The sequence below is a fragment of the Rhipicephalus microplus genome, chromosome 10, assembly GCF_043290135.1.
Source record: "Rhipicephalus microplus isolate Deutch F79 chromosome 10, USDA_Rmic, whole genome shotgun sequence".
NCBI classification, from domain to species: Eukaryota; Metazoa; Arthropoda; class Arachnida; order Ixodida; family Ixodidae; genus Rhipicephalus; species Rhipicephalus microplus.
Window position 1 is genome coordinate 11,477,189 of NC_134709.1, and position 27,050 is coordinate 11,504,238.

A 27,050-nucleotide genomic window follows, 5' to 3' on the forward strand; every position below is an offset into this window, starting at 1 on the left:
ATGTCAGGCAAACCTGCACAAAACTTGCTAAACCAAAAAGTAGAAAACGGATAAGCAATAGATTACAAATTGCACCCTCGCTACCTGTGCCTAAACTTTAACAGTCTCGGAAGCTTCCAAATGGTTTCTGCTCCTATTCCTAACGATAACACCTGCAATCAATTAACTGTTTACAAGCATTCAGTAAAATCTATAGCTATGACAAATTCTTTGCATGTGACTAGCTACCGGTACATGATCTCGAGCACTAACACTTAAAGTCACAGATATGAACCATGGTGGCAGAAATGCCAATCACGGGCCATGTTTTCTGTAATGATCATGAACAGAACTCTTGTTGCCAACAGTGGAAGCTATAACCAGCTTTCATCTACTGTGTGAGCACTAGTAATTTGGCTGCAAAAGCCTTTCCCACAAAAGTTTAAGCCTTGCGCCTGTAAAAAAATTGCATCTGAAATATGTCTATCTAGTTTAAGTTACAAAGCACTGCACATGAAGGGCGGTTAAGTTTTCGAGAAGTGAGCACGAACTGTGTCTTTGACACTTATAGAAATAAAATAAACATCTATAAAGATAAACTCCTCACCTGAGCACTTGTGTACGGGAAAAAATTTTGACCGTTGAAATTTTACGACGAAAGTACCGTATGAGAGTACAGTATCGTGAGCCCTGACGTGTAAAGGTTGCACGTGTTTTCCCTCTTTTTCACCCGTTAACTTAATTTGTCAGCCACATCAGTGCGGCTTCCCTGTGAAAGGTAACCTTACAAGGGCTTTCAGAACCAGACTCCCTTGGCGATGCGTGGAGCCAAGAACGCTGCATTCCCCCCTACGACAAGTCCAAGCACCAGAAAGAACGCTGCCATCATGCCAGCAATGGGCTCATGCTCCGGACTGGCCACGGCTCGAGGTGCGTACATCATGGCTAAGCTGCTCAGGTATCCACTCGACCAGGCAAACAGTATCATGGCCGCCACGAATCCCCAATCACTGGATACCCACACCGGCAGCACCCGCGCCTCAGGCAGGTAGTTGCAGAGCAAGAACAATGGCAGGAACACCAGCCGAGCAACAACGGCCACCCACAGAAACCGAGGCCCAGGCTGTGGACAGAAAAAAACTTGCAATACTCTAAACTGCTAAAAAAAGTAAATAAAAATGATCAAATTATGGGGCTTTAAGTGAAACTCTACCAAACCGACATGACCAAATGAAACCAGCAGACAATGAAGGTAAGTAAGGTTTGGGGGACATTACTTGTTAGTATTAATTAGAACTAACAGACAATAATGTCACAAAAAGTAGAGGGGATGTTAATAACCTTAACTGTAATGTAAGATGTTAAGAATAAAAAAGTGGACGCAAAGATAATTTGCACTGGCAGGGTCGGAGCCTGCAAACTACAAATAACGCGTCTGATGCTCTACCACTGAGCTACACAGGCCGTCATTTCCCCCCCCCCCCCCCGTCTACTTTATTGGGTACACAGTACAGTAGTACAGTTAAACCTGGATATAACGAAATTGATAAATTTTTGGAAAATTCGTTATAAAAAGGAATTCGTTATATGTCGGTACGGCCCGAAAATTCGAAAAATAAATGCACAAATAAACAAAAGGGGGACTGAAGGCAGAGCTACCCAAAAACACTTATTTGACAGTAAAAAACTGCATTATTATTGCGATGGAAATTGCATGGACACTCTCGGCGGGTTTTTGCCGTCGCGGCCATGTTCCATAACATGCCCCCGCGCATGGTAACTTTCACGGGCGGGTAAAAGCGAGCGAGCGCTGCTAAAGCAGAGATCATAAGAGTCGGCACATCCCATATCACCTGGAAACTGCATAAGAAAACATCTCCCGCGTGTTAGACCTGCCGTCGAATACTCAAACTGAAGTAAACCACCTGTCTTGAACGAGCACTTTTCCCTGAAGTGGCCGTACTTGCTCCCACCAACGTTTTGTACCAGTTCCCCGATATCGGATCTAAAAGATTTGGCTGCAGGCCTTACTTTTTATAACATTACAATTTTTTGCTATCCCGTTCATAGCATTGCATTTAACGCACCAACATGTTGCCAGAACTAATCGGCTAATCGCGAAAGCTACCAGACTGCGAACTCGCGGCGCGGCGCAAGACGGAAGCGCGTTACGAGCTGACCTCCGAAGATCTGTCGTCACCGCTGTCACGGAGAGTTTCCATCACAGCGCCTATTCTGACATCCCCGCGGTTGTGAGGACACGGTTGTCAGAAATTAGGAAAAGTCACAGTTTCGCCGCAAGCGCAAAGCAATGAATGCGATGGCAACGATTTGGAATGTAACGCTGAAAACGGCGTGCAGATCGAAACGTGCAGCACACGGTTCTCGCACGAATGACGCACGAAAACAGCATGCACAGGATGAGAACAAACTAAGAACGTTTATCGCTCGATACTTAACGCGCTGTTTAAACAAAAACGAGGCATGAAACGTAATAACAAGTACAGGTATGAGTGCGAACTAACAAGTGCCCCAGTTAATTTTGTTACTGCGCTGTGTTTGAAAAGCGCACTCCTTTCGCAAACGGGGCCTGTCCAGCGAGCGAACAGATCTTTGTGCATCCGGCAACTAAACGCAATCATTCCGGCCAAAGTCGAAGGCGCGTGATTTTCCCCACCTAAGGTGCATAAGCATTTACCCCCCCCCCCTCCCCAACTCGCGAGGCACAGTATGTGTCATAGATAAGCGCGTATATATATATATATATATATATATATATATATATATATATATATATATATAAGGTCTTTTTCAAGGCATAATACTATTGTAATATGCCTTGAAAAAAACGGGACTCCCGTCAAAACGTCCGCTGAATAAACAAGTTGTTATGTGGAAGCTCATCTACTTTTATACTTATTACACACACGGTGAATGGTGGCGGTGGCAAACGAACAAAATTCAGTCAAGACTGTCCATATATTTGCTATCGCAATAAGAAAAAAAAAGAAGCAGAACGTCGTCGGAGCCACACCATAAAAGCGCAGTGAAAGTGCACGCGCGCGCGGCGTGTCGAAAACGAAAAGCGAACGACATGGACACAGACACCGATACTGCGGAAAACTATTCGGTAAAGCGCCCTCCATAGGCAACGCGGCTCCACATATGTGACGCTAACTAAAAGCGTGGCACTGTCAATGCGCAAAAGAAGTTTTCTTGTTTTTGTTTTGATTTTGGTTAAGAATTGAAGGGGGAAGAGGGGCACACTTGCGCATGCGCCCGCGGTGGCGAGAGCGGTGGCCACGCCGACTCGTGGAGTGTAGGCCCGCCTGGCGCACACCCGCACGCAATAACGAGCGCTCGCTCTCGCCTGGTGCGCCGTGTGAGCCGCCACCGCTTTGTCAACAGTGGGGCAGCCGCAGAAGATGCACGCTCGTACCAAAAAGCCGAAATGTGGAGCAAAATTCCTAGATTATCCGTGGTAAAATTCGTTATATCAAGGTTGTCTCCCGCTATTACTTTGTTACATAAAGGTTGCAAATACATGTGCTTCTGAGAAGCGACGGCGGGGAATTGAAAAACTTTTTCGTTGCGAGCTGATGTCGTAACATCACACTCTGAAAGCTGACCAAAAAAACCATGCGTGCTATCTAAGACATCGTGTCTGCCATAGCTAGACCCTCCCTATGAATGAACGAAAGAGGGTGAGATTGATCGAGGGCTCATTACTTTTTGTTCGACACAACCACATGAAACCAACAGACAATGAAGCTATAGCTATGCATAGTAGACATTACTAGCATGTTTTAACTACAGAATACTAATTATGGCATAAATGGAAAGAAATTAAACAGGATGAAAAATTAACCTTCCAAAGGTAGGGACCAAGCCTAGAACATTCATATAGCACATGCGATGCTCCACCAGTTGAGCCACTTTTACTGAAGTCATAACAGCTACCGTAGAAGCTCACCAATACAAATCTCAAGGGATAATGAAAGTATATTCATATCACCCAAAATTTTGTATGATCAGGAGACTTGCAAATCCATTTTCAAAACATGATTGCCTCATTCTAGATAAGACAACTACAATGCACCACCCCACAGTGCTTCACCACCCTAGCGATATGAAACACTTTCATCTTGCTATCTCATGAGAATATGCTTAGAAATCCTTTCCAAATCTTTTTGAACAATTTCACTTTAAACGATTCGAAAAGTATGCTGGTAACATTTGAGAAATATTTGAAAAATATTTGATTCACCCTCACATTGCAATATCTGAATCTACTTCACACGCCGAATTTGCACAGCTGTACTGGAAACCAATACCTATGCTTATCCGGTCTGAAGATGTCTAATTGTGCTCCTACAGTAGTTCTATGAACTGTTTTCACGATGCTAATGAAAAGTGCGAGGAAGTTTGCTGGGGTGTGTGTGAGGAAATTCATGAAGACAAATCAATGAACTCACCCAACGAACCCAGATGGGTAGAATATTGCCAAGCATGGCAAAAAGGTTGAAGCCAAGAAAGCAGACTGTTGCGGTGAAGTACTTGTCTAGAACAAGAAAAAGATAACTTCACGAGATCAGCCAAGGTAAACACAATAAAGCTGCCCTCACTTTACAGTAGCTATGCAAATAGTAATTTTACTGCCTCTTTCAATACTGTACACAATGGGCACTTATAATTACTGCCAAATTTCTAAAATAGAACACTAGAGAAAAAATACAAAAAGATGCGAAGCCTGAGAGAGTTGAGAAAAAAATCTCGGCATATACCCGAAGTGAACGACGATGAGTGGGCAAAGCACTGGGATCGTTCGGTGTTACCGTAAACCACCAGTGACATAGACCACTCACACATGTAAATGAGTGCCGAGCGGTGCACAATTATACAAAATGTTCATAATTATTGGTCACAACTACTGTGTAGTGCTGAATTGTGAATTTCGTTCTGCCTTCATTATCACCGCTTCCTGGCATCGAATCTATCCTGAAGTTGGCAAAGACAAGGTCTGGCCATTTTCCCCTGGTGGTTGTTAATTGCTTCCAGTCATACGAAATGCATCGAAGAGCATGTTGAGACATCATTTACTGCGCAAGCTAGTCGTGGTTTGTGATATTGATCATCCTCATCGTCGTCATCGACGTGGCGTATAATGGGTATTTTACATGTGCTGTACCGTGATGGCAGAAAAAGAATGTGTGGACTGGAATGTGCTTGTTTCTCATTGTTATTGGCGGCTACAGCGCACAACGCCAACACAGACACCGACACCAGCGGACAAGCCTTGCCAATAATAAGGAGCTTCACCCCCAAAATTGTGAGAAATCTGCTGGAACCTACAGTATTCACTAAATTTGTCACGGAACATGATGTATACTTATCTCGAACTTGTATTCCTCGTGACAGTTGCATCTTTCCACCTCAATACGTGTCTGGACGAGTCGATCACATTTACAAAGTGCGAGAGTACCGATGTAAGACAGCAGCGTTCAGTAATTCTTTTTTCCCTAAAACGGTTTCCCAGTGGAATCGATTACCTTCAGCGATCGTTGTTGCCGTTGGTAGTGATTCATTTTTTCCTTTGTTAGAGTCAAGTGAATTGTTCAGTTGATGACGGGTGTTTTGTTGTGCGGTATACGTATTGTAATTGTTTTCGTCTTACTGTATGTTACCCGCTGGCATTTTTCGTACATTTTTGTCAATCTCTGTTGCGTTATGTATTCAGTATACTTCCTACTATCTGGTTAGGCTGTACTGTACTTCCCGCAAATTGAGCTTGTGTTCTGTCTTGTAATCATGTTGTATTCCCCCCCCTGTAATGAGTTATGGCACTGTGGGTATCAAATAAATAAATAAATAATAAAACAAGCTCACAGCCAGACATTAAAAAAACATTCCCAAAATTGGCCCTTCTTTATCAATGTATGGGTTACAGTGATGCCCTGTCTCAGAAAATCGACTTACCATCCAAAGGAAATTCTTTGTCAATGCGCTTGATGTCAGATGTGACGGCCGGAAATGCAGCCAGCGTGACAAAGAATATCAGGAACACATTAAGGCACTGCGGCCACGCCTGAAAAGCAAGAAGAGCGTTGGAAGCGATTACTCCACAGAGAATTAAAAGGACACTAAAGAGAAACGACTTTGTGTCTGCCCTCTGATACTCTGACAACTGCCCTCTCACAACTCTAATTTCATGTTTCACTGCCATAAGTTCATTACTAACAAAGAAAATTAAAGGCTGAAGTTTCAATTTAAAATTTTCAGCCGGATTTTTCGCGCAAGACATCACAAATTTTAAAATGTATTTTTGGTATTCTGACGAAATCGGCTTGATTAAATTTTCTGAAACATTGTTTGCTGGGTCTATGGCACTCACAGATGACATTCTACTTAATTTTGACTGATTAGGAGCTCAAAAGGACTCAGTAGACACTTTCAAAATCTGTGACGTCACAGTGTTCGGTGCGGGAATCTCAAGGTGGCGTCTCCCCCTACACTTTCTTTTTTGCGCCTTTTCTCACTTACCAAGCTTCGTGTCGCGGTAAGAGTGCTGTTTTTAGGATGGTGAAATCGTAATTTACTAATGCTCGAAAAAATCTTTTCTATGTTTAGTGTCCCTTTGAGGCACATTCCTGATGACGAATCTGAAGGGCCATATAGACAATCTGGGCTATTTTTACATAGAAATGCATTAATAAACTAAAGAAGGAGAAAAATGGGTAGCGTTTCACATGCACTACCAGTGACATTATAATGCTTGCTGTATTAACAGCCAGAGGATCAAGTGGAAAAGAGTCGTTCCTACCGCAACTGTTGAAATGTAGTTGTCATTACCAGGAATCGAAACAGCAGCCTTCATACTTAGTTGTGTAGTGTCATAACCCCAACGGCGGGTAGCTTTTCCAGTGCTTGCGCACTTTAATGCTTCTATCAGTGGTCAGAGCACTGACCACTGATTAGTAAACGGTAAAGAGGTTCCCGGCAAGCTGGCCGTGATGATGGCCGTGATTAAGCTGGCCGTGTTGAGTGGATGATAAGAAGAATGCAGAATTGAGCAAACAGCATGTCTATGAAATGGTTGCCCTGGTTACCAATCAATGATTGCAATGGGTTGTTGCGCTGAAATATGATTGCCTTGGGTCAGCCTTTGCCCTCCATCACAACTTTAAATCAGAAAGAGGTTGTTCTATCAATCACCAATTTGCTCTGGCCAAACATACTAAGTGTACAGCTGCTGGTGATGGTGCTACAAATAGAGACTTATCAGCCTACCACTCTTCAATGCGTAAAAAAATAACTTCGTTTTCTAACACTGTTTCTGCAGAGCAGACACTATAATTAATGTCACGCATAAGAAACCTGACATCAAAATACACGGTCCCCCTTGAGTAGTATAACTGAAGTCGATAGTGGCAAGCACCAAGCAAGTGTGCCATAGATGACAGATTTGGGGGTATCCTGTCAGTCTGGATAGCAGAAGCGGAAATTCTTGCCGATTGACCTGAACGCAGTGCAAGCAGGATGCCTAAAAGTGCCACCCCGTCTTTTAATTTGTGCAGTTTTTTTTATCCCCAATCGCGATGTGAGCGCACGAGTGGTGCAGAGGTGGCAGCCACTTCTTACTCCATATAATCAACAAGGAGCATTAAGTATGCCCTAGAACTTTTCTCAGTCGGACCTGTCTTGTGATTGGGCAAATGTTTTAGACGATAATTGCGGTTGAGTGCATCACATTCGAAAAGAGCTTAATTCCCATCGTTACCTCAGGAAAAGGAAGACCAATGACAGGCTGCTGTGCCCATCACCATTTCATTTTCATTTTTGCATTCATTCAAGCTTTTTTTTTTTTTTCAGACTCGTCGAACTGGGAGGGGCACTGCGATGAACCCTGCCCTACCATCAGTGAAAAATCCTGCGGAAACCTATGCCCAAGCAGGTGTCAGTAGAGAAACCACACCAGCAGACTTTCAAACATTTATGCAGGGCGACAGAAAAGCTCTATTTGCACATCTGAACATTTGCAGCCACAGGATGTGCTGTTGCTGCCAGTCGTGGCCCGCCGCACAGCATACGCCGGTCACCTGCACTGATAAACCCTGAAGAAGTCAGAGCCCACCTGTTTGAATACGAGCCAATAGGGAGGCCTGCGAGAGCGGGGTGTTCGGCTGCTTGGAGAAGAAGCCATGGCAGCTAGCCGCTGGTGATGCCTGTAGCAGCGCTGCACGAAATCCCAGATTATTATGAGCTCCAGACATTCGGTATCAAGAGAGAAATATGCTCACAACAAATTTTATTTAACACGGTAAAGCCACGTAAAAAAGCTAGTTTTGTGCAAATAGTCCAATATAGTACAAGTTTTCAAACGAATATCACAGTATTCCAAGTCACTTCAATTTGAATTTAAATTACTGAAAATTTCAAAGTATTCAAAAGGAATAAATAGATGTATATTGGTCCACACATAACCCCTTATAAAGGTGGTTTTACTGCAATAAAGAAGTGCTAAGCTGTGAAAGCACTTATCCAAAAAAAAACTTCGTACTGTCGTTAAGCCCTACTTCAAAATTCAATGAAAAATATAATCACAACGATTCGCAATATTTTTAGGTTTAGAAGCTTTCTATACCAGCTTATATTCTCCAAGTATAGTGAGTTTTATAATGTAACATATTTTACAGGACGTCACTAGCATTCCATCGAAAGTCAGATCCTGCTCCTATTCAAAATTGTTTCCAGTTCCTTAGAACCAAAAAAAAAAAAAACACGTTTGTACAGGCCTTTTTCCAATTTTAAAAAGACATTGTGCAGGTTAGTTAGGCCATGACAAATATACCCATTTTTCTTTAAAATAGAGATATATAAGAGATGATATGAAAGGACATGAGATTGTATGAGGTAAATATAACCAAAATTACTATTCGCTTTGAACCGAAATTCACCATTCACATAAGCTTGGAAAAAGCCACAATTGCTTTTTGCAACTGCGGAAGAAAAATATTTGTCCTAGTGTGTATCTCGTAACATGAGCATCCTTTTTTTTTCCTTCAGCAGTTTACATAAACACAATGTGTGCTCAACAGTTCCTGCATACTACCACTCAGTGCAAAATGATCCCTTGATCGCATTATATATGCAATGCATTTAAGAAGTTCCACTGTAACACTGCTCATACATTAGACATATTGGTTTGGACATAGGTTTGGAGCACTCAGACAACTTTCGGATCAGATGTAGCACTTGTGAAGCAATATTTGTCCAAGTCCACGTTTTTCAAACACCAAGCTAGACTGTGCAATAACCTCATAATTGCAATAGAAATTGTATGGACACTATCGATGGGTTTTTGCCTCGCCGTCATGTCTCGTATAAAGTCCAAATTGATGACATACGCCTATGCCTCGTGTGTTTCACCTGAGGGTAAAAGCACACGAGCGGCGGTGATGAACGCAGCTGAAGCAGGCACCAAACGAACCGGCCCATCTCCGTCACTCGGAGAGCGCATGATATAACATTACTCCATCTAGGAGGTCTTGCAGCAAAGCAGAGTTTAAACGCCACGCCTGTCTTGAATGAGCATGAAAAGACGTAACTAAGGGTGCGGTCATGATTTCTGATCAGCGGGCGGCTCTCATACACTTGGACGTGCTGTGCTTTCGTCACATTGATGCTGCATGAAAAATGTTGCTCTCCCAGGGCGTGGCCTTATTCTTTTACAAAGCATTTTGTAAGGTGTAGTGAGATCGAATACAAAAGAGATAGCTGTCAGCCTAACTTCATATAACATTACAATTTGTTGCTATCACATTAGTTGCCAATTTCATTAATCCTAAGCATGAAAGCGTCAGCCGCAAAGTCCATCAGCGTCCTATAAAGCGGCACAACGGCGCAATGAACGAGAATACGTGCATGTGCTTGATGAGAAGTCCTGTGCATGTGTCTTTACTAGGCTGTTCCAGGAGCTGACATTGACCCCCGCTTCTCTTAAGCATCATTACCGCCACCCCCTTTTTTTACTTTTCTGAACCCTACTATTGTGTCATATATATATAAAAAAAAACATCTGTTTCACTACAAGGGTAGCAATGAGTGCGAGAGCAACAAGTTGTTTTGTTATATGAAGTAAGGCTGGCAGCTAACTCTTTTAGATTCGATATCGTGCAACTTAAATTGCTGGAGAAATGCTCCTTTAGAGCAGTGTCTTTGCACTGAGAGCCCGGCACGTAGAATAGTTCACCAGGTAATCGCACTGATGCCTGCTGAGACGACGCATGCACAAGCGATCGCGACCTTACAATCAATGTTCAGAGCGGCTGCTCCAGAGATCACAGCCTTGATTAAACCACGACTATACCTGTTTCAGTGAAACTGAAAACGCCATTTTTCAGCCAGTTTTTTGGGCATGGGGCATCTTGCGGCTAAAGTCGGGTGCTGCAGCCCAGTACAGCGCTGATAAACAAGTTTGGTGCAATATGGGTGCAATATGGGTGGTTTGACACAGGAGGGCGCAGCTAAGCAAGTTTCGCGTACAATGGTGCAAATGGCACAGCTGTCCCAAACCTGAAAGATCATCACTTGGCACTGCTAAGAACTGACGAAAGGGCAAGTACAGCAGTCATGAACAGTCTTGAGCAGTCAGACAGCTCAAACAGTCATAAACTAGAGAGAGAGAGACAGAGATGAGATGCAGAAAGGCAAAAATGTTAACTGGAAAATTAATATCTGGCAGTCTACCCTGCACTGGGGAAGCTTCGGTAAGGAGAAGCAGAAAATTAAGGAAGAGCAGAATGAGGGAGGGAGGGCAAGAAAGAAACAAACAAACACACAGGAGTGTCACAATCATTCCACAAGGCGATGCTAGCAGGAACTCCAACGGCGTCTTTTTCACTTTCTGGCATGAAGCTCGATCTTTCCGGCATTCAAAGATTGATTTCTCAGAAAGGAGCTTTATTTGGATGCACAGAGATATTGTATGCAACAAAATTCCCAAGTGTTTTGGATACACTTCTGAGCTAAGAACAACAAAAGAAGCTGCAGAAACTTTCTCACCAGCAGTGGCAGAGCGAAGTAGGAGTCAAGGCACAGGAGCAGCACCAACAGGGCTGACAGGAAGTAATAGATCGCTGCTGTGCGGGCATTTGGTGATGCTGCGAAGATGCGCACAGAATCGTAGTAAGCCTCCGCAGAGACAGTCATTATGCCTCTACCGCGCGACTCTTCAACCAATATACACAATAAGAAAGGGTGTGCAAAATATGACATATATGCATGCGAATCAAATGCTAATAAGCCAAAAGAAAGCAGTATTCAAAGATTGAATTTTTGAGCCTCCTTTAAAAAGTTGCAAAATCAAAAGGACAACTTTTGTTATTCTCTTCTGGTAAATTGCGCTACTCTATTATAGAGACAAAGTAACGGGACACTTTTATTTCATTATTTCCGAATGCATAGATCTCTATGGGGATCTTCACTTACTTCACTATACTTGTGACAATACTATGCATTCCATTTAATTACGCTGTTTTTGTGTACAAAGAAGAAAGAAAAAACTGTAATTGTGAAGGCACAGTGCGGTTTCGAAACATTTTGTCAAACACACCAACTCATGATAGTGTGGAGTTTAGTGAATATAAATGTTCCTCACCTGCTATGGTGAAAATATTTAGTAGAGATGTAGCTGTACCGCTGATGTTCTGAAAAAAAAAAGAAAAATGAAAAAGCTATAAAACAAAATTACACAAAAAATTAAACAAAAGAAATATATAAAACAAATAGTCATTCAGCTCTATGAGAGAACAAAAAATAAGAATTAGCACAAAAGTTATCACAGCACAATCTTTTTAAGAAGCATTTGTGAGCCTGTAACTTCATTAAGGCAGTCGTGCGTATGTTGCTGTATGTCGTCCTAATCTTTCTTCTTTATAAATGTCAACGAAACATATCTAGCACACGAGTAACAAAAAACAAGTCAGAAGGGCATTACTCCATTTAAAACAACCATTAGTATATCAAGATAACTTAGCAAATGTGTTGTTAATTGGGCAAATGTGTTGTTTGCTTACCGAACCAAGCACGACAGCATTTGAATATTTGCCTGGAAGCCGGGCAGCGACGCCATAAATGCTGTTCTGGTGGACACCACAGGCCACTGCAGCAACACGTCAAGAGAGATGGTGTAGAAGCTACCAGTAATAGCAAAATGCACATCAATGATTAGCAAATATTAGCAAATACACATCAACGTGGTGTTACACCACTTGAAAAACCATTACATATATCTCCATACCTTTACAGTGATGAGTATCAAATGTGTAGTTATTGGTAAAGCAAGAAGTGCATTCAGTTGTTATATTTTCTCACAACCCACTGCTCCTTGGAATAGTTTGCTATATACCATTGCTTCAATTATTAACTGATAATTCTGTGAAGACAAGCTAAAATGTATGAGCAAAATGTGGCACCTTTTCGTAACCTTGCCTGTGATCTAAATGTGAAAGAAAAAAGATGCTGTCGCAAAATTCTGCACACCTAGCTCTCAATGATTTTGGGAAGATGGCCTTGACCCATGAAACAAAGAATAATAGTCTACGAAAGCAGTTATAGCTCGGAGATACTTTTACCACAAGTAGGAATGTTTTCACTATGCGCAAGTCTGAGTACAACAAGAAGCTGAGCAAATTTCCAGAGCCACTAACACATAGGTACTCGAGACACTGCTACCTACTCCATAAAATCATGTGAGGGCTCCAGGATAAACTTGATTCAAAGTGACTGCTGTTGAATTAATGCATAGCAGCAATCAATATTTCTTACCCTGTACTAATTCTTCAGGTGTGATGAGCGTGTGATGTCGCAAAAAAAAAAAAAAATGTGGCGCCTGTGAAGAACATTGTCACAATACAGGTTGTCCGTTCCCTTCCACATCACTTTGACATGATTTCTTTAACGTAACCATTGTTGTTTTAACAACCTCTGCCGAGTTATAATTCTAATTCCTATATTGGGATAAACCCATGATGCAGATCTGTGACCATGCCAACTGACAGCACTGTACACAACATCCTGAATGATGTTGGCCAGCCGCAACAGCGAAAGTTTGGTTTACAACAATCACGAAAGTGTGTCGGGTCTTCGTTTCTATTTTTCACATGCCTTACAGCGGCTGTGAGTACAGTTTCGTTGGCACAGCAAGCAAACGCAGTTACATGGCATCTGTGAAGATACGCACCAAATATTGCCGCGAGGCGCATTGCGGATAGTATTGCGCATGCCGATACCGCCGGCACGCGGCCTTATCGTGGTCCAGGATGCACCGCGTCTCATCTGCGAAGATGATGGCCCGCACGTCGACCATTCGTTGATAACGACATAGCGCCAGACGCTACGGTGACTGTATCTCGGATGGTGAACGCGCCTTGCGTTCCAGTGGGACATTTCTGTTACCCGACGGCCGTCGAACGCACCTTGCGTTCCAGTGGGACACTTCCGTTACCCGACGGCCGTCGAACGCGCCTTGCGTTCCTGTGGGATATTTATGTTACCCGACGGCCGTCGAACGCGCAGTTCGCCTCCCGCTAAGCCGGTGTGTCTGTTTTCCTTTAGTGGGCGCAAGTCCGCCAAATAAACGGATCTCCTATTTCTACTAACCTCCCGGTCTCCTGTCTTCGGGCAACCCTCACTCTTACGTGACATCTGGTGGAGGTGCGGGGTATGTACGAAAACGACCTTAAAACAGCCACTGCAGAGAACGAGGACGCTGAAGACACAGATACTCGATGCAGTCGCCGCCTCCGAAACCTGCCACCTGAGCTGGGACCGCTACCGAACCCCACGCGACCACGAAAGGACGCTTCCACAGCCACCATGAGCACCCCACAATCACCTACCCCTGTCATGCTGCAGCAGCCGCGGGTGCCCCCAACTTTCCATGGTTATGCCGCTGAAGACCCAGAAGAATGGCTCGACCAATTCGAGCGCGTGGCTACCATAAACAGGTGGGATGAAGAAATGAAGCTGCGATACGTTTACTTTTCTCTGGACGGCCCCGCCAAAACGTGGTATGAAAACCATGAGACCACACTGACCACCTGGGAATTTCTGAAGAATGAGTTGCTCAGGACCTTCACCAGCATCATGCGAAAAGAAAGGGCCCAGCTGCTGCTAGAATCGAGGACCCAACAGCCCAATGAGACCCTAAAAGTGTACGTCGAAGAAATGAAACGTCTTTTTAGGCGAGCGGACCAAGACATGACCGAAGACAAAAAGGTCGGATACCTAATGCGAGGGGTGAAGGAGTCGCTTTTCGCCGGTCTCATAAGGAACCCTCCTAAAACAGTCGCCGAATTTACTGACGAAGCGCACACCATAGAAAGGACCCTGGACGCCCGGACTCGGCAATACAACCGCCCGTTCCAGCTCAGCTCGCTCTACTCGGAACCGATTCGAGGTGGGCTAACCACCAACGATCTGCGGGAAGCTATTCGTGAAGTGGTTAAGGAAGAACTACGCCGATTGCTACCGCCTACCCCCCAGCCCCCCCAAGGAGCATCTCTCTTGGACATAGTGCGTGATGAAGTCCAGCAGGCGCTTGGCTCTTCATCAGCGACGACTCGAACAGAGGCCGAAGCAATGACTTACGCCGCTGCAGTGAACACTAGGCCACCCCGACGAAACGAGCCCAGTCCTCGACGGTACGCTGCAGCCCAAAGTAGCCGTCCGCCCTTACCCGCCCACCCTATATACGAGAGACGCCCGAGCCAAAGAAAATGCGACACCTGGAGAACTCCCGACGACCGCCCCCTATGCTTTCACTGCGGTGAGGCCGGCCACATTCTTCGACACTGCCCTTACAGGCGGATGGGACTGCACGGCTTCTCATCTCAGGCACCACGGCCACGCCCTGGACAACGACCTCCGGCAATCGAAGACTACTTGCGCCATACAGAGTACCTGCCCAGCCGTTCTCCATCACCGCCATCCCCACGCTTCACGTCACCGAACCGCAGCAACAACGAACGAAGAAGGTCCCCAAGCCCCCGTAGGGGAAACTAAAACCAGCAACCTTTGGAGGTGAGGTTGCTTCAAGAGTAAAAGCTGAAGACCCTCCACCGACGACCATATATGACGACAGCACATCATCTACGACGACAATAACGCACAACAACCCAAGCCGCGAGACGAAGCAAAACGAAGCAACAAGACGAAGCCGTGACCCGAACCCAAAACCAACGCGCAACTCCAGCCCACGTGCCACCGATTTTGAAGTATCTATCGACGGCCACCTGGTAACTGCCTTGATTGACACAGGAGCTGACTACTCGGTCATCAGCGGGCCATTGACAGCACAACTGAAGAAGGTTAAGACGGCTTGGGACGGCCCGCAGATCCGCACAGCGGGAGGCCACCTCCTCACCCCATCGGGGCGATGTACTGCAAGGGTGACATTCGATGGTCACACATACCTTGTCACTTTCTTGGTGCTCCCACAATGCTCCCGTGACGTCATTCTCGGCATGGACTTCTTGACTCAACATCGCGCGGTTATTGACCTGGCGTCCAGATCCATCAAACTTTCCTCGGATGAAGCCATAAATTCATACTCGGCACCACATAATCGCGCAGCCCTCCGTGTGCTCGAGAATGACGTGAGCGTCCCACCCCGATCAACGACCCTAATCTCCGTAACCACTGGTACTGCCGAAAATGCTCATGGCGTCGTCGAAGGTAACATACAACTTTTGCTTGGCCGTGATATCGCAATCGCAAGAGGCATTGCGGACTTCCGGAATGGACAGGGCCCAGTGCTGCTAACAAATTTCAGCCAAGAACACCGTCACCTGGCCAAAGGCACGACCATTGCCTTTCTCGATGAAATCGCGGAAGTCAGTGATACCCTCGTCCTCTCGAATCCAGCGACCATCACCCCACAGACCCACAACTCGCAGCTGTCATTCGACATTAACCCTTCCTTGCCTCAATGCAAGCAGCAACTGCTCCAGAACCTCCTTCGACGTTATGACGACTGTTTCGCCACAACCTCACAGGTCCGACACACTTCTCTGGCAAAGCATCGAATCATAACACAAGAAGACATCCGCCCTCTCCATCAAAGCCCTTATCGTGTGTCGGCACGTGAACGTCAGGCCATCCGAGAGCAAGTTGAGGAAATGTTACACGACGATGTAATTCAGCCATCGAAAAGCCCATGGGCGGCACCAGTCGTCCTTGTCAAAAAGAAAGACGGAAGTCTTCGGTTTTGCGTCGATTACCGACGGTTGAATAGTGTAACCAAAAAGGACGTGTACCCTTTACCAAGGATCGACGATACCCTAGATCGTCTCAGTGATGCAAGGTACTTCTCGTCCATTGATCTGAAGACAGGGTATTGGCAAATTCAGGTTGATGAAAGAGACCGAGAAAAAACCGCCTTCATCACGCCGGATGGATTGTATGAGTTCAAAGTGATGCCGTTTGGACTTTGTTCCGCTCCAGCAACCTTCCAGCGTCTAATGGACACAGTACTGGCAGGTCTCAAGTGGCAAATATGTCTCGTATACCTGGACGATGTGGTCGTCTTCGCCTCCAACTTTAGCGACCACCTGAAAAGGCTCCGGACGGTACTGGACGCAATTAAGTCATCAGGGCTGACACTGAAGCAAGAAAAGTGCCATTTTGCCCATGAAGAACTACAGTTCCTTGGCCATGTTATAAGCAAAGATGGCGTAAGACCAGATCCCGAGAAGACAGCCGCTATCGCACAGTTTCCTCAACCACAAGATAAGAGAGCAGTGCGCAGATTCTTAGGACTGTGCGCCTATTACCGACGCTTCGTCAAGAACTTCTCACACATTGCTGCCCCTTTGACGCAGCTCACCAAGTCGGACGCCCCTTTCGAATGGAAAGCTGAGCAACGTGAGGCATTCACAGAACTTCAACAACGTTTACAGTCGCCGCCTGTGCTGGGTCACTTTGATGAAAATGCCGAAACTGAGATACATACAGACGCCAGCAGCATCGGCTTAGGTGCCGTTCTCGTTCAGAAGCACAAGGGCTGCGAGCGTGTCATCGCGTATGCAAGCCGCTCACTGTAGAAAGCGGAAGTAAACTATTCCACGTCTGAGAAGGAGTGTCTTGCGATAGTATGGGCCACCTCGAAATTCCGCCCATACTTATATGGCAGACCCTTCAAGGTCGTAACGGACCATCATGCGTTGTGCTGGTTGGCCAGTTTGAAAGACCCTTCTGGCCGCCTCGCTCGATGGAGCCTACGGCTTCAGGAGTTTGACGTGAAGGTAGTCTACACATCTGGTCGTAAGCACTCCGACGCAGACTGCCTCTCAAGAGCCCCTGTCGGCGCACCACCAAGCCATGAAGACGACGATGCCTTTCTTGGGCCTATCAGCAGCAGCACCTTTGCATTACAGCAGCGCTCAGACCCGATCCTACAACAGTTGATCAACTACATCGAAGGAAAGGCCTCCATACCACCTGCATTGTTCAAGCGTGGGATATCCTCCTTCTGTGTGCAAAACGGAGTGGTAGTTAAAAAGAACTTCGCACCGAATAAGGCAGCTTACCTTCTTGTCGTCCCAAGCAGCCTCAGAGAAGAAATTTTACAAGCGTTACATGACGAACCCACTGCAGGCCACCTCGGTTTTACACGTACACTCCACAGAATTCAAGAACGATACTACTGGCCCCGCCTTTCCTCAGATGTTGCGCGGTATGTCAAGAGTTGCCGCGAATGTCAGCGCCGGAAGAGACCTCCAACAAAACCAGCTGGATTTCTCAAGCCAATTGAACCCCCGTCGAGACCATTCCAACAGATTGGTATGGACCTGCTTGGACCTTTCCCCACGTCAACATTCGGTAACAAGTGGATTATAGTGGCCACTGATTACCTTACCCGATACGCTGAAGCTAAGGCCCTCCCGAACGGCACAGCCGTAGAAGTTGCCAAATTTTTTGTCGAATCAATTCTCCTCCGTCATGGCGCACCTGAGGTACTAATAACAGACAGGGGAACGGCGTTTACGGCTGATCTTACTCAGGCAATCTTACATTACAGTCATACAGATCACCGAAGAACAACTGCGTACCATCCGCAGACAAATGGTCTCACGGAACGCTTGAACAAGACCATTGCCGATATGCTCGCTATGTACGTGGACACAGAACACAAGACCTGGGACTTAATTCTGCCTTACGTGGTCTTCGCCTACAACACCGCGGTGCAGGAGACCACTAAAATGACACCATTTAATCTCGTCCATGGGAGGAATGCCGTTACTACCCTGGACGCCATGCTGCCTAATGTCACCGATGAAAACAACCTAGACGTAGCCGCCTACCTTCAGCGCGCAGAAGAAGCCCGGCAGCTTGCTCGTATGCGCATAAAAGACCAACAGCGAAACGACGCAAGACGCTACAACCTGCGGAGACGCGATTTAACATACAAGCCAGGCGACAAAGTCTGGGTTTGGACGCCCGTTCGCCGCCGAGGACTCAGCGAAAAACTCATGCGCCGTTATTTTGGCCCATACAAAGTCATCCGTCAAGTGGGTGAAGTGGACTATGAAGTGGTCCCTGATGGGGCTAGTTCCTCCCAACGACGCCGCGCACGACAAGAAGTGGTACACGTCGCCCGTTTGAAGCCCTATCATGCGCGCTAAAGGGGGCTCCCTGTTTGCATCTCTTGTTTTGTTTATGTGTGCGTGATTAGTGCTTGTTTGCCATTTACTTTCGCACAGGCTGTCCTTTTGTTTTGGTTTTATTTTAAACAAAGCATCGGGTCGATGCTTACGTTGAGGAGGGGAGCAATGCCGCGAGGCGCATTGCGGATAGTATTGCGCATGCCGATACCGCCGGCACGCGGCCTTATCGTGGTCCAGGATGCACCGCGTCTCATCTGCGAAGATGATGGCCCGCACGTCGACCATTCGTTGATAACGACATAGCGCCAGACGCTACGGTGACTGTATCTCGGATGGTGAACGCGCCTTGCGTTCCAGTGGGACATTTCTGTTACCCGACGGCCGTCGAACGCACCTTGCGTTCCAGTGGGACACTTCCGTTACCCGACGGCCGTCGAACGCGCCTTGCGTTCCTGTGGGATATTTATGTTACCCGACGGCCGTCGAACGCGCAGTTCGCCTCCCGCTAAGCCGGTGTGTCTGTTTTCCTTTAGTGGGCGCAAGTCCGCCAAATAAACGGATCTCCTATTTCTACTAACCTCCCGGTCTCCTGTCTTCGGGCAACCCTCACTCTTACGTGACAATATTATCTGAGGTTTTTACATCTCAAAACCACGATGTGACAGAGAGGTGTTGCAGTGAAGAGCTCCGGAAATTCTGACCGTCTCGTGCACTGACATCGCACATCGCACAGGCCTCTAGCATTTCGCCGACATTGGAATGCACCCGCCATGGCCGGGATCAAACACATGACCTCGGGTCAGCAGCCAAGCACCATACACACTGCTGCACTGCAGCCGACAGATATGCAGAGATATGGATTCAGGTATGCATAGTTGCAATCTTTATGCACTTTGCAAATCTTTATGGGGGTTCTCAAGCGACACTCTTCCAAAGTTGAAGCCACTGTCACGGGCGATTTCACAGGCTATGTGATGGAATATAGGCTTCAACATTGGTTTATGTCAGTGGTTCTCAAATGGGGGTCTGCGAACCCTAGGGGGTCCGCAAAGCCATTTATATGGTCCGCGAAACCCTCAGGCGCATTTTTTTTTTAATCAAGGCAGCGATTCGGTCATATGCCTTGATCCATCTTTCTGGATCTTTGATTGAGGATCCGTGGAACGTTGGCGGCTCTTTGTGCTGCCGGTTTAGCGTGACTGTGCCACGCATTGATGAACTGTCGAAAATGAAGTGATGTGGCACGTTTGTTTGATGTTTTTAGATGCAATAAATGGCACCTGTTTCACGCTCCTGTTCAGTTAATTTACCTATGTAGCCCCCCTCCCTCCCCTCTGCTGCAAGGGGTCCCCCATCACTTCCACCAGTCTACAAGGGGTCCCCGACACATCCATGGCTGAGAACCACGGGTTTATGTATATATTGCCCAGTTTGAGAGCTGGTTTGTCCTTGACATGCGTAGGCCAAACAGAAGACAAACACTTATCAAACAACAAGAAGCCCTGAAGTACTGTATTAACCTACCGAAAACATAAAAATTGCTGCATAAAAATGCACTGAGTCAAGAAAGTAAAACAAACCACCACCAGTTTGTAGCATGAAGCCACAAGGAAATTCGTACAAACTTCTTCACAGCAAGTTTCCAGTTGTTGAAAAATTGTCTTGGTTTGATCCTCAGACAAGGATCAACTTTTCAGAAGTTCTGCGAGAAATTTGTATGGATTTCCTAGCGACTTGATACTAAGAACTGGTGGTTGTAGCATGTTTACATTCTTGACCTTTCCACCCCCCTTGCAGGTTTAGCAATGAGTGCATGAGGCTATTATGCAACTGGAGCGACTTACTGTTCAGCACGACCACAAGAGCCATTGTTATGTAGAAGAATGTGATTGGCCCTGGAAGAAAGAGCGTTCTGTTGAATCCATGACAAAAGAATCAGCAACTATGAGACCCCAATATTTAGGCAGTCATAAAAATGCTACTGATCACATAGCAACATTTTTTAGTGATGAAAGAGCCAGTGTTCAAGTAGCCAGGTCTATGCTGTAAAGGCAAATCTTCAGTTTAGTCCTCCTTTTTGTAAACCTTATCAAAGGCTCAAGCTTTGTTGTATGTTCAATAACACCCTGATTGGGAAGTTATAAAATAGATCAAGCAAATAGAATTAGGTGAAATATATTAACATAATATCCAGATCAAACATTGAACTTCTCACACTTCAGACAGGAACAACTACAATTATACTCATTTCGGTTAAATAACTACCACAGAAAAATCGTTGATATGTTCCTGCTTAGCACGATTTCCTGGCTCGTACACTCGCAATCACGAAAAATAAAAATAACCCAATATAGACCTGTGTCCAATTCATTGTAGTTAATACATTTTCAACAAAATATATTTACTCAGCAGCAACTTTCATCCCCACAGAGAAATCCAGTCGTATGATACATTCTGCAGCCAGACACTCTCAATTCAAGTGTGCAAAAAGGACCATCTTGTGTACTTACGAAGTGTAAAGCGGCAGACAGCCGCTACGCGACGATGGCGCCTTCTCCGCAGCGCCTCATTTTTCCCTCCACGCTGCTGCGCTCAATTGTCCCCTCAGCGTCCTCTCTGAATTACTCACTCCATCATCCCCTTACATGCATTCTCAAAACTGCTCAACCATCGTATCTTGTCAGGACCGCAACTAGCTGGCTGACCTTTAAATGCCAGCGAGATGCCAAAAGTTCAAAAATTGAAGAGTAACTTGATGTTTTTTGTGAAATGAATGTTTTAGGCCCATGCACCTCGTTATGGGCTTGTCAGCCTCAGTTTTTACTGAATTCGGATCATATGCTTTCCCAGACCATAAGCTATTTTTGCGTCTTTTTTTCAGAAAGGTGTCAGCGAGGTTCTACTACATTACAAGTGAAGGTGTTTTAAAACTTCTACTGATACTAATGCTAGCAAATATTTTGCCAAGCAAAGAAACACCCGAAAAAAGTGCAACAGCAGTTCTGAGGTTCTGAGCGCATTGATCAATGTTGTCCCACACGACAGCATCACAAATCACTGTAAACTATGATATTATAATGACTTCTCTGCCAGGTTCAAGAATTCTGAATCAATGAGATTTTCCGCAACGGCAAGGCCGGGGGTCGCACCGATTTGTTTGCCCCCCACCTTATTTTTGTCGCACCAAAAAAAAAAGTGGGGGGGGGGGGGGGGATAAACATAGGCAATGCGGTCTTGTCACGACTACGAGTGGCCAAACGCACGAGGGTGGGGTTTCTCAACTACAGTAAAAGGTGCAAGTCTCAAATGGGGTGCACAAATATTCATATATACCAAAATTTTGCGTCATCAAAACAACTGGCAAGCCCTGTTTGCCAAAATAACTCGCATATTTCTTCCTGCAACACACGTGAACGGACGAGACAGCGCAGCTGGCTTTCGAGAAAGCTCAGGTCGAAGTTTCACCTGAGGTCAACCGAAAACTGAATGCTAAAGTATCGTCGAAGTAAGCAGATTGACAGGAACATTACAATATTCTTTGGACAGGAATGCCAAAATGCTTCTTGCATTTAAGTCTTTATTGCATTTAATTTACCACTGCGTTACCCGTGTGCTCTCAGCTAGTAGTCGCTACTAATGATCGCACCGCCCCGACAACGATATTGCGGGTGGCGGTTGCAGATAACGGCAGTTCCGTTTTCAATAAGCTTGTACTGGCTGCGCACGTGCCTCCAAAACTAGATATTTTATGCAATATATGATCACATCTGCTGGCGCGTTTCTTTTCGCAGCATTTGTGGAAAGCAATATCACTTTCAATGGTCTAGCGTTGATGGCGCGTGCACTTACAGAGTTCCGTCAGTTACCTCGTCACCATACAGGATTGTGTCAGGAGCCACCAGTTTCGTCCGCAGCGGTTGTGGCAAACGATAACCACAGTTTTGGCAGTGCATGCATTGACCGCGCGCATCCTTCCGAAGCTTCGAGCACGCTGCTATCGGCCTTCATTCAACCGTTTCGGAAGAAGTTCATACGACCCGCCACAATAAGGAAAAGTGCTTGGAATATCAGACAGTAGGCCCAGTAAACAGAGTGGAATATGCCGGTTTCAGCATCATTAAGATTCTACGGTAGATTTAGATGAACGTCCCCTAAGTTGGTTCACAATAATATGCAATGGGTTTTCAAAAAACCTGGGTCAGATTGGTCTGTATTTCTGTTAATGTGACCAGATCACGAATGGAAATTTAAATTTGTGGCAGATTTTCCTGAAAACTGTACAAACATCAAAACTGGTCCAAATCCGGGAGACTTGAAAAGTATGTAATGAGGAACACCATAGTATGGGACTCCGTATTAGTTTTGATCACCTGGTCTTTTTTTAACATGCACTAAAATCTATGCACACGGACGTTCTTTACATTTTGTCCCCATCGAAATGCAGCTACAGCAGCCAGGAATCAAATCAGTGCCATTCTTCAGTAAGTTTTTTAGTAGCGCACATAACGAACAAGAAAAAAAAAAGGAGGTGCATATGCACAGAGAGAGCGCTTTGTCTAACTATATGTGCCTTTATAATTCCTGTATTTTACAAGAAAACCTACTGAAAAAGTGCTATCATCAAGCCTGTATCACATCTCCCGTGCCTCTCACAATTCACTCGCACATCCTAGGGGTTCAATGCCATCAGCAAGAAAATTGGAGGCTACATTTTTCAATTGCTGATTATACGCACATTCCGTAATGTAATTATTGTCATGGGCTCCGTGCTCTGCCAATTTCCAACCACAAATGTACATCCATGAACTTCACTAACACACTGACAAAAAAGTCTATTTATGCAGAATGACACTGCACAAAACTCCAAGAATTAGCCACCTCGCAGTAATATGCATGTACTAAGTTAGATTTGCACTAACGTTTTGTGTACATAGTTCAACGCAAGTATGGGCTTTTTATATACACAATTTGCACGGAAATACCGGCACCATTACCGACACTCCACTGAATGACCAAAACAAGCAATAAATGTGGCAATGCTCAAGCACACAAAGAGGCTTTACTGTACATATAAACCGTAACGGTAATTAGTGAACTTTTCAGCATGAAAGTGAACTACCGTTTCCAACTGTGACTTCCACAGCAGCAAGATTTTATTGACCCAGTGCTATGCAGTTCAACAAAAGTATCAAGTACTAGAAATATTACAAAACAAAAACACTCTTACATGTAGAGGAATCCACCATGGCCAGTACAACAGTTGCAATGAACACGGCAGCTTCAACAAGGATACTAATGACGATCCTCGGTGTGAGGCTACGGTCTCTAATATTGAGAGAAAAAGAGTGCACGTTCACTGCATGCACAGAACAGAGGAATTCTACATAAAGTGTATAATCAACTCTTCACATTTAAAAACCATGGAATGATCTCAGCACAGTCAACAGAGAAGGATTATATAAACATATGTGTACCGCAAGGTTTCACAGCACAACCAGTATTATGATTCCAAAGAAAAAATAATTACTTCAAGACCTTGAATCACTCACTGTTTTGATAGATTGACGCAAATAGAATGCAAAAGTCAACATCGAAAACGTGCGCCAGCCCCGATAATATTGCGTGGATATAACCTTCAGCGAGTAATAGCCTGCCCTTCACTTCTGTTCCTAGTGTCAGTCTTGTGCGTTGTGAATCCGCCTACATTCCCATGCTGGCTGGCAGTTCCACAGGATCTTTTCTTTTTCCATATATATTTTTTTTGTTAGTGCCTGGCAAAAAAAAAGAGGCTCTAGTAGCTCAACTCCAGGTTTTGGCACAGAATGTGCAGTGAACCTTGATGCCATAAGGTCTGCCAATGATGCATATGCCATTAGATAAAGCATGCAAGAGAAGGCTAGAAACTTCTTTTCCTAAAGCTTCTCGAACAAATGTAGACAAAGATTTTATCTGGCTGGAGATATCTTGCCCTGCCTAACCCAACCTACATACATGGTGCACCATTTTTGCAACGAATACACTTGTTGTACAGTGAAGGCTTTCAGCTGTCTCAAGCATAAGACTTTCCTAAAATTAACTACAGGGATCTCTAGCGCTGCGATCGTTCAGCGACCGTGGGATAGGTATGACATAGATTTGCCTGGTGCTGTGATCGTTCAGCAACCATGGGAATTATGGGTATGACGTAGATTTGCCTAGTCTTCTTGCTTGCAAGTAACGAATGCACTCGTGGCTTCGTTTATTGCTGTGTTCGGGTTTTGTTGTGAAGGAAATAACAAAGCGTTTTTCACTTTGTGACATGATTTAAAGTGGTAAGCCTAAAATATTAAGGTGGTGATGCATGACTGCCAAACATTCACCCATTGTTGTTTCGTGACAAATCAGCTTCAAGCCACGCAAAGCCAGAAGAAATGTAAGGTACGAAGGCTAGGCAAATCCACGTCATACCCACGATTTCTATGCTCGCTGAAGCTCTATGCATTAGACAAGCGCCAGAGTTCCCTATAGTGTAAATTTGGAAACTCTATGGTCTCAAGTGTTTAGTTATCAAGGCATTTATCTGTAATTATTAAGGTTTGCTAGAAACCACGCAAGTATTTTTTACTCAATCCTTACCAAAAATGAGCTGAGCTCGTCCACATAGTTTTTACCACCCCTGCCTAACGTCCACACCATAAGCTACTCCAATTCATTTTGCCGAGTTCTCCTTCGCGTGATCAGATGGTGCAGCAAAAAATTTTGAAGGGACACAACGGAGAAACAATGACTTGGTTTAGACAGACAAACTGCACTCTGAGAACTCTAATGCCATTTACTATCATAAGTTCATTATTAGCAGGAAAAATCAATTAAACTTTTATTTTTAAATTTAGTGCTGAAATCTCTGTGCATCACATAAAAAATTTCAATATGTACTAATGGCATTTTCACAAAATTGGCTGGATAATATTTTCTGAACTTATTATGCTAGGTCTATGGCATCGTTTACGGCCAAAAAACTCTGCAGAGAACTAAACCAAAAAGTAAACACCTGTTCTTTCTGCAGCTACGTCTTTTTAGTACTTACCCAAATTGAAGAAAAAGGTTGAGAAAATTGCACAGCAAATTTGGCACCTGAGAGGCCAATGTAATGTAATTCATAAAGTCATTCCTGTACAGCGCTAGCTCGCTTGCATCTGCAGAGTCATTTGCAAGCCCACCTGGTGCCAATTTGTAGTTCTTGAAATACTGAAAAAATAAAAAGAGGAGCGAAAAAAATTAGAAAATGTGGCAATGATTTGTTCGCTATCAATGCACGATGGTGAACGGTTGTCCCCCAAAAAAGTACATTAAATCTGGGTAAAGCTACAACAAATCTGAAATAATTTAGCCGTAGTATTACTTCTATTGAGCCTTCATCATCCATAAGTAATTTAACGATACACTCAAGCTCATGAAGCACTCCCGAAAATAAGGTTTTTTGCCCTTAAAGTGCTCTCTGCTAACTATTTACAGTTTTCAGAATATAATGGTTGTCACCTTAATATGTTAAAATTAAACACCTTGAGGGACATCGCGGTATGCATCCAAAACATTAAGATAAACAAGAAAACAAATTCAAAAACATAAAAAGAATCGTGCCTCTTGCCAGAAATAACTATTCCACGGCAAACCACTCGTAAACACCTGTCGTTTCTATACAACAAGAACGTTTCGCTAGGCCTAGCAATGTCACAGTAGCCGAATGATCTCAGATCTTGGACATGCTGTGATTGATAGGTATGTCGGGTTTAAACTCCCAAAACCACCCCATGATTATGAGAGACAGCGTAGTGGAAGACTCCGGAAACTTCGACCCCCTGGGATTCCTTAACGTGCACCGAAATCTGAGCACATGAGCCTACAGCACTTTCACCTCCATCGAAAATGCAGCTGCCGCAGCTGAGATTCGCTCCCGCGACTTGTGAGTCAGCAGCCGAGTGCGTTAGCCACTAGACTACCGTGGCGGGGCTGGACCGGCTGTGCAGCCATAACTAATAATACAGGTTAGTTCAGAAGCAGCAGAAGCTAATTTTATCTAGTACTGTGTATTGATTGATTTGTGGGGTTTAACGTCCCAAAACCACCATATGATTATGAGAGACGCCGTAGTGGAGGTCTCCGGAAATTTCGACCACCTGGGGTTCTTTAACGTGCACCCCTAGTACTGTGTAGTACTGTGTATTAATGCCAACAAAAATTTAATTAGGCATATTGACATTGTAGAAGGCACTATGGGTGCTGCCACGTTTGACAGCACTGCCTTTCAGCAGGTGTAAATCTCATGTATTTAAGAATTGCCATGTAACATACATTAACGTGGTGAACGTAGACAGCTGAAATGCATGGCGCATGACCAGTGAGGACAACACTATTTCATTGCATACG

The 27,050-nt window shown here is 44.9% G+C and overlaps 1 protein-coding gene across 1 annotated transcript in view; it reads right to left on the reverse strand.

Moving 5' to 3' along the window:
- Positions 1-634: 634 nt before the first annotated feature.
- Positions 635-27,050, reverse strand: part of Ent2 (Equilibrative nucleoside transporter 2) — a 34,616-nt gene continuing 8,200 nt past the window's right edge. Inside the window, exons 4-13 of the mRNA XM_037432094.2 lie at positions 25,711-25,871; positions 23,872-23,969; positions 20,489-20,539; positions 12,054-12,139; positions 11,636-11,684; positions 11,041-11,138; positions 8,111-8,212; positions 5,956-6,064; positions 4,455-4,540; positions 635-1,102 (exon numbers count right to left, since the gene is read on the reverse strand). Of these exons, the coding sequence (XP_037287991.2) occupies positions 776-1,102; positions 4,455-4,540; positions 5,956-6,064; positions 8,111-8,212; positions 11,041-11,138; positions 11,636-11,684; positions 12,054-12,139; positions 20,489-20,539; positions 23,872-23,969; positions 25,711-25,871 (1,167 nt within the window). The 3' untranslated portion in view covers positions 635-775. The remainder of the gene's footprint in view (positions 1,103-4,454; positions 4,541-5,955; positions 6,065-8,110; positions 8,213-11,040; positions 11,139-11,635; positions 11,685-12,053; positions 12,140-20,488; positions 20,540-23,871; positions 23,970-25,710; positions 25,872-27,050) is intronic.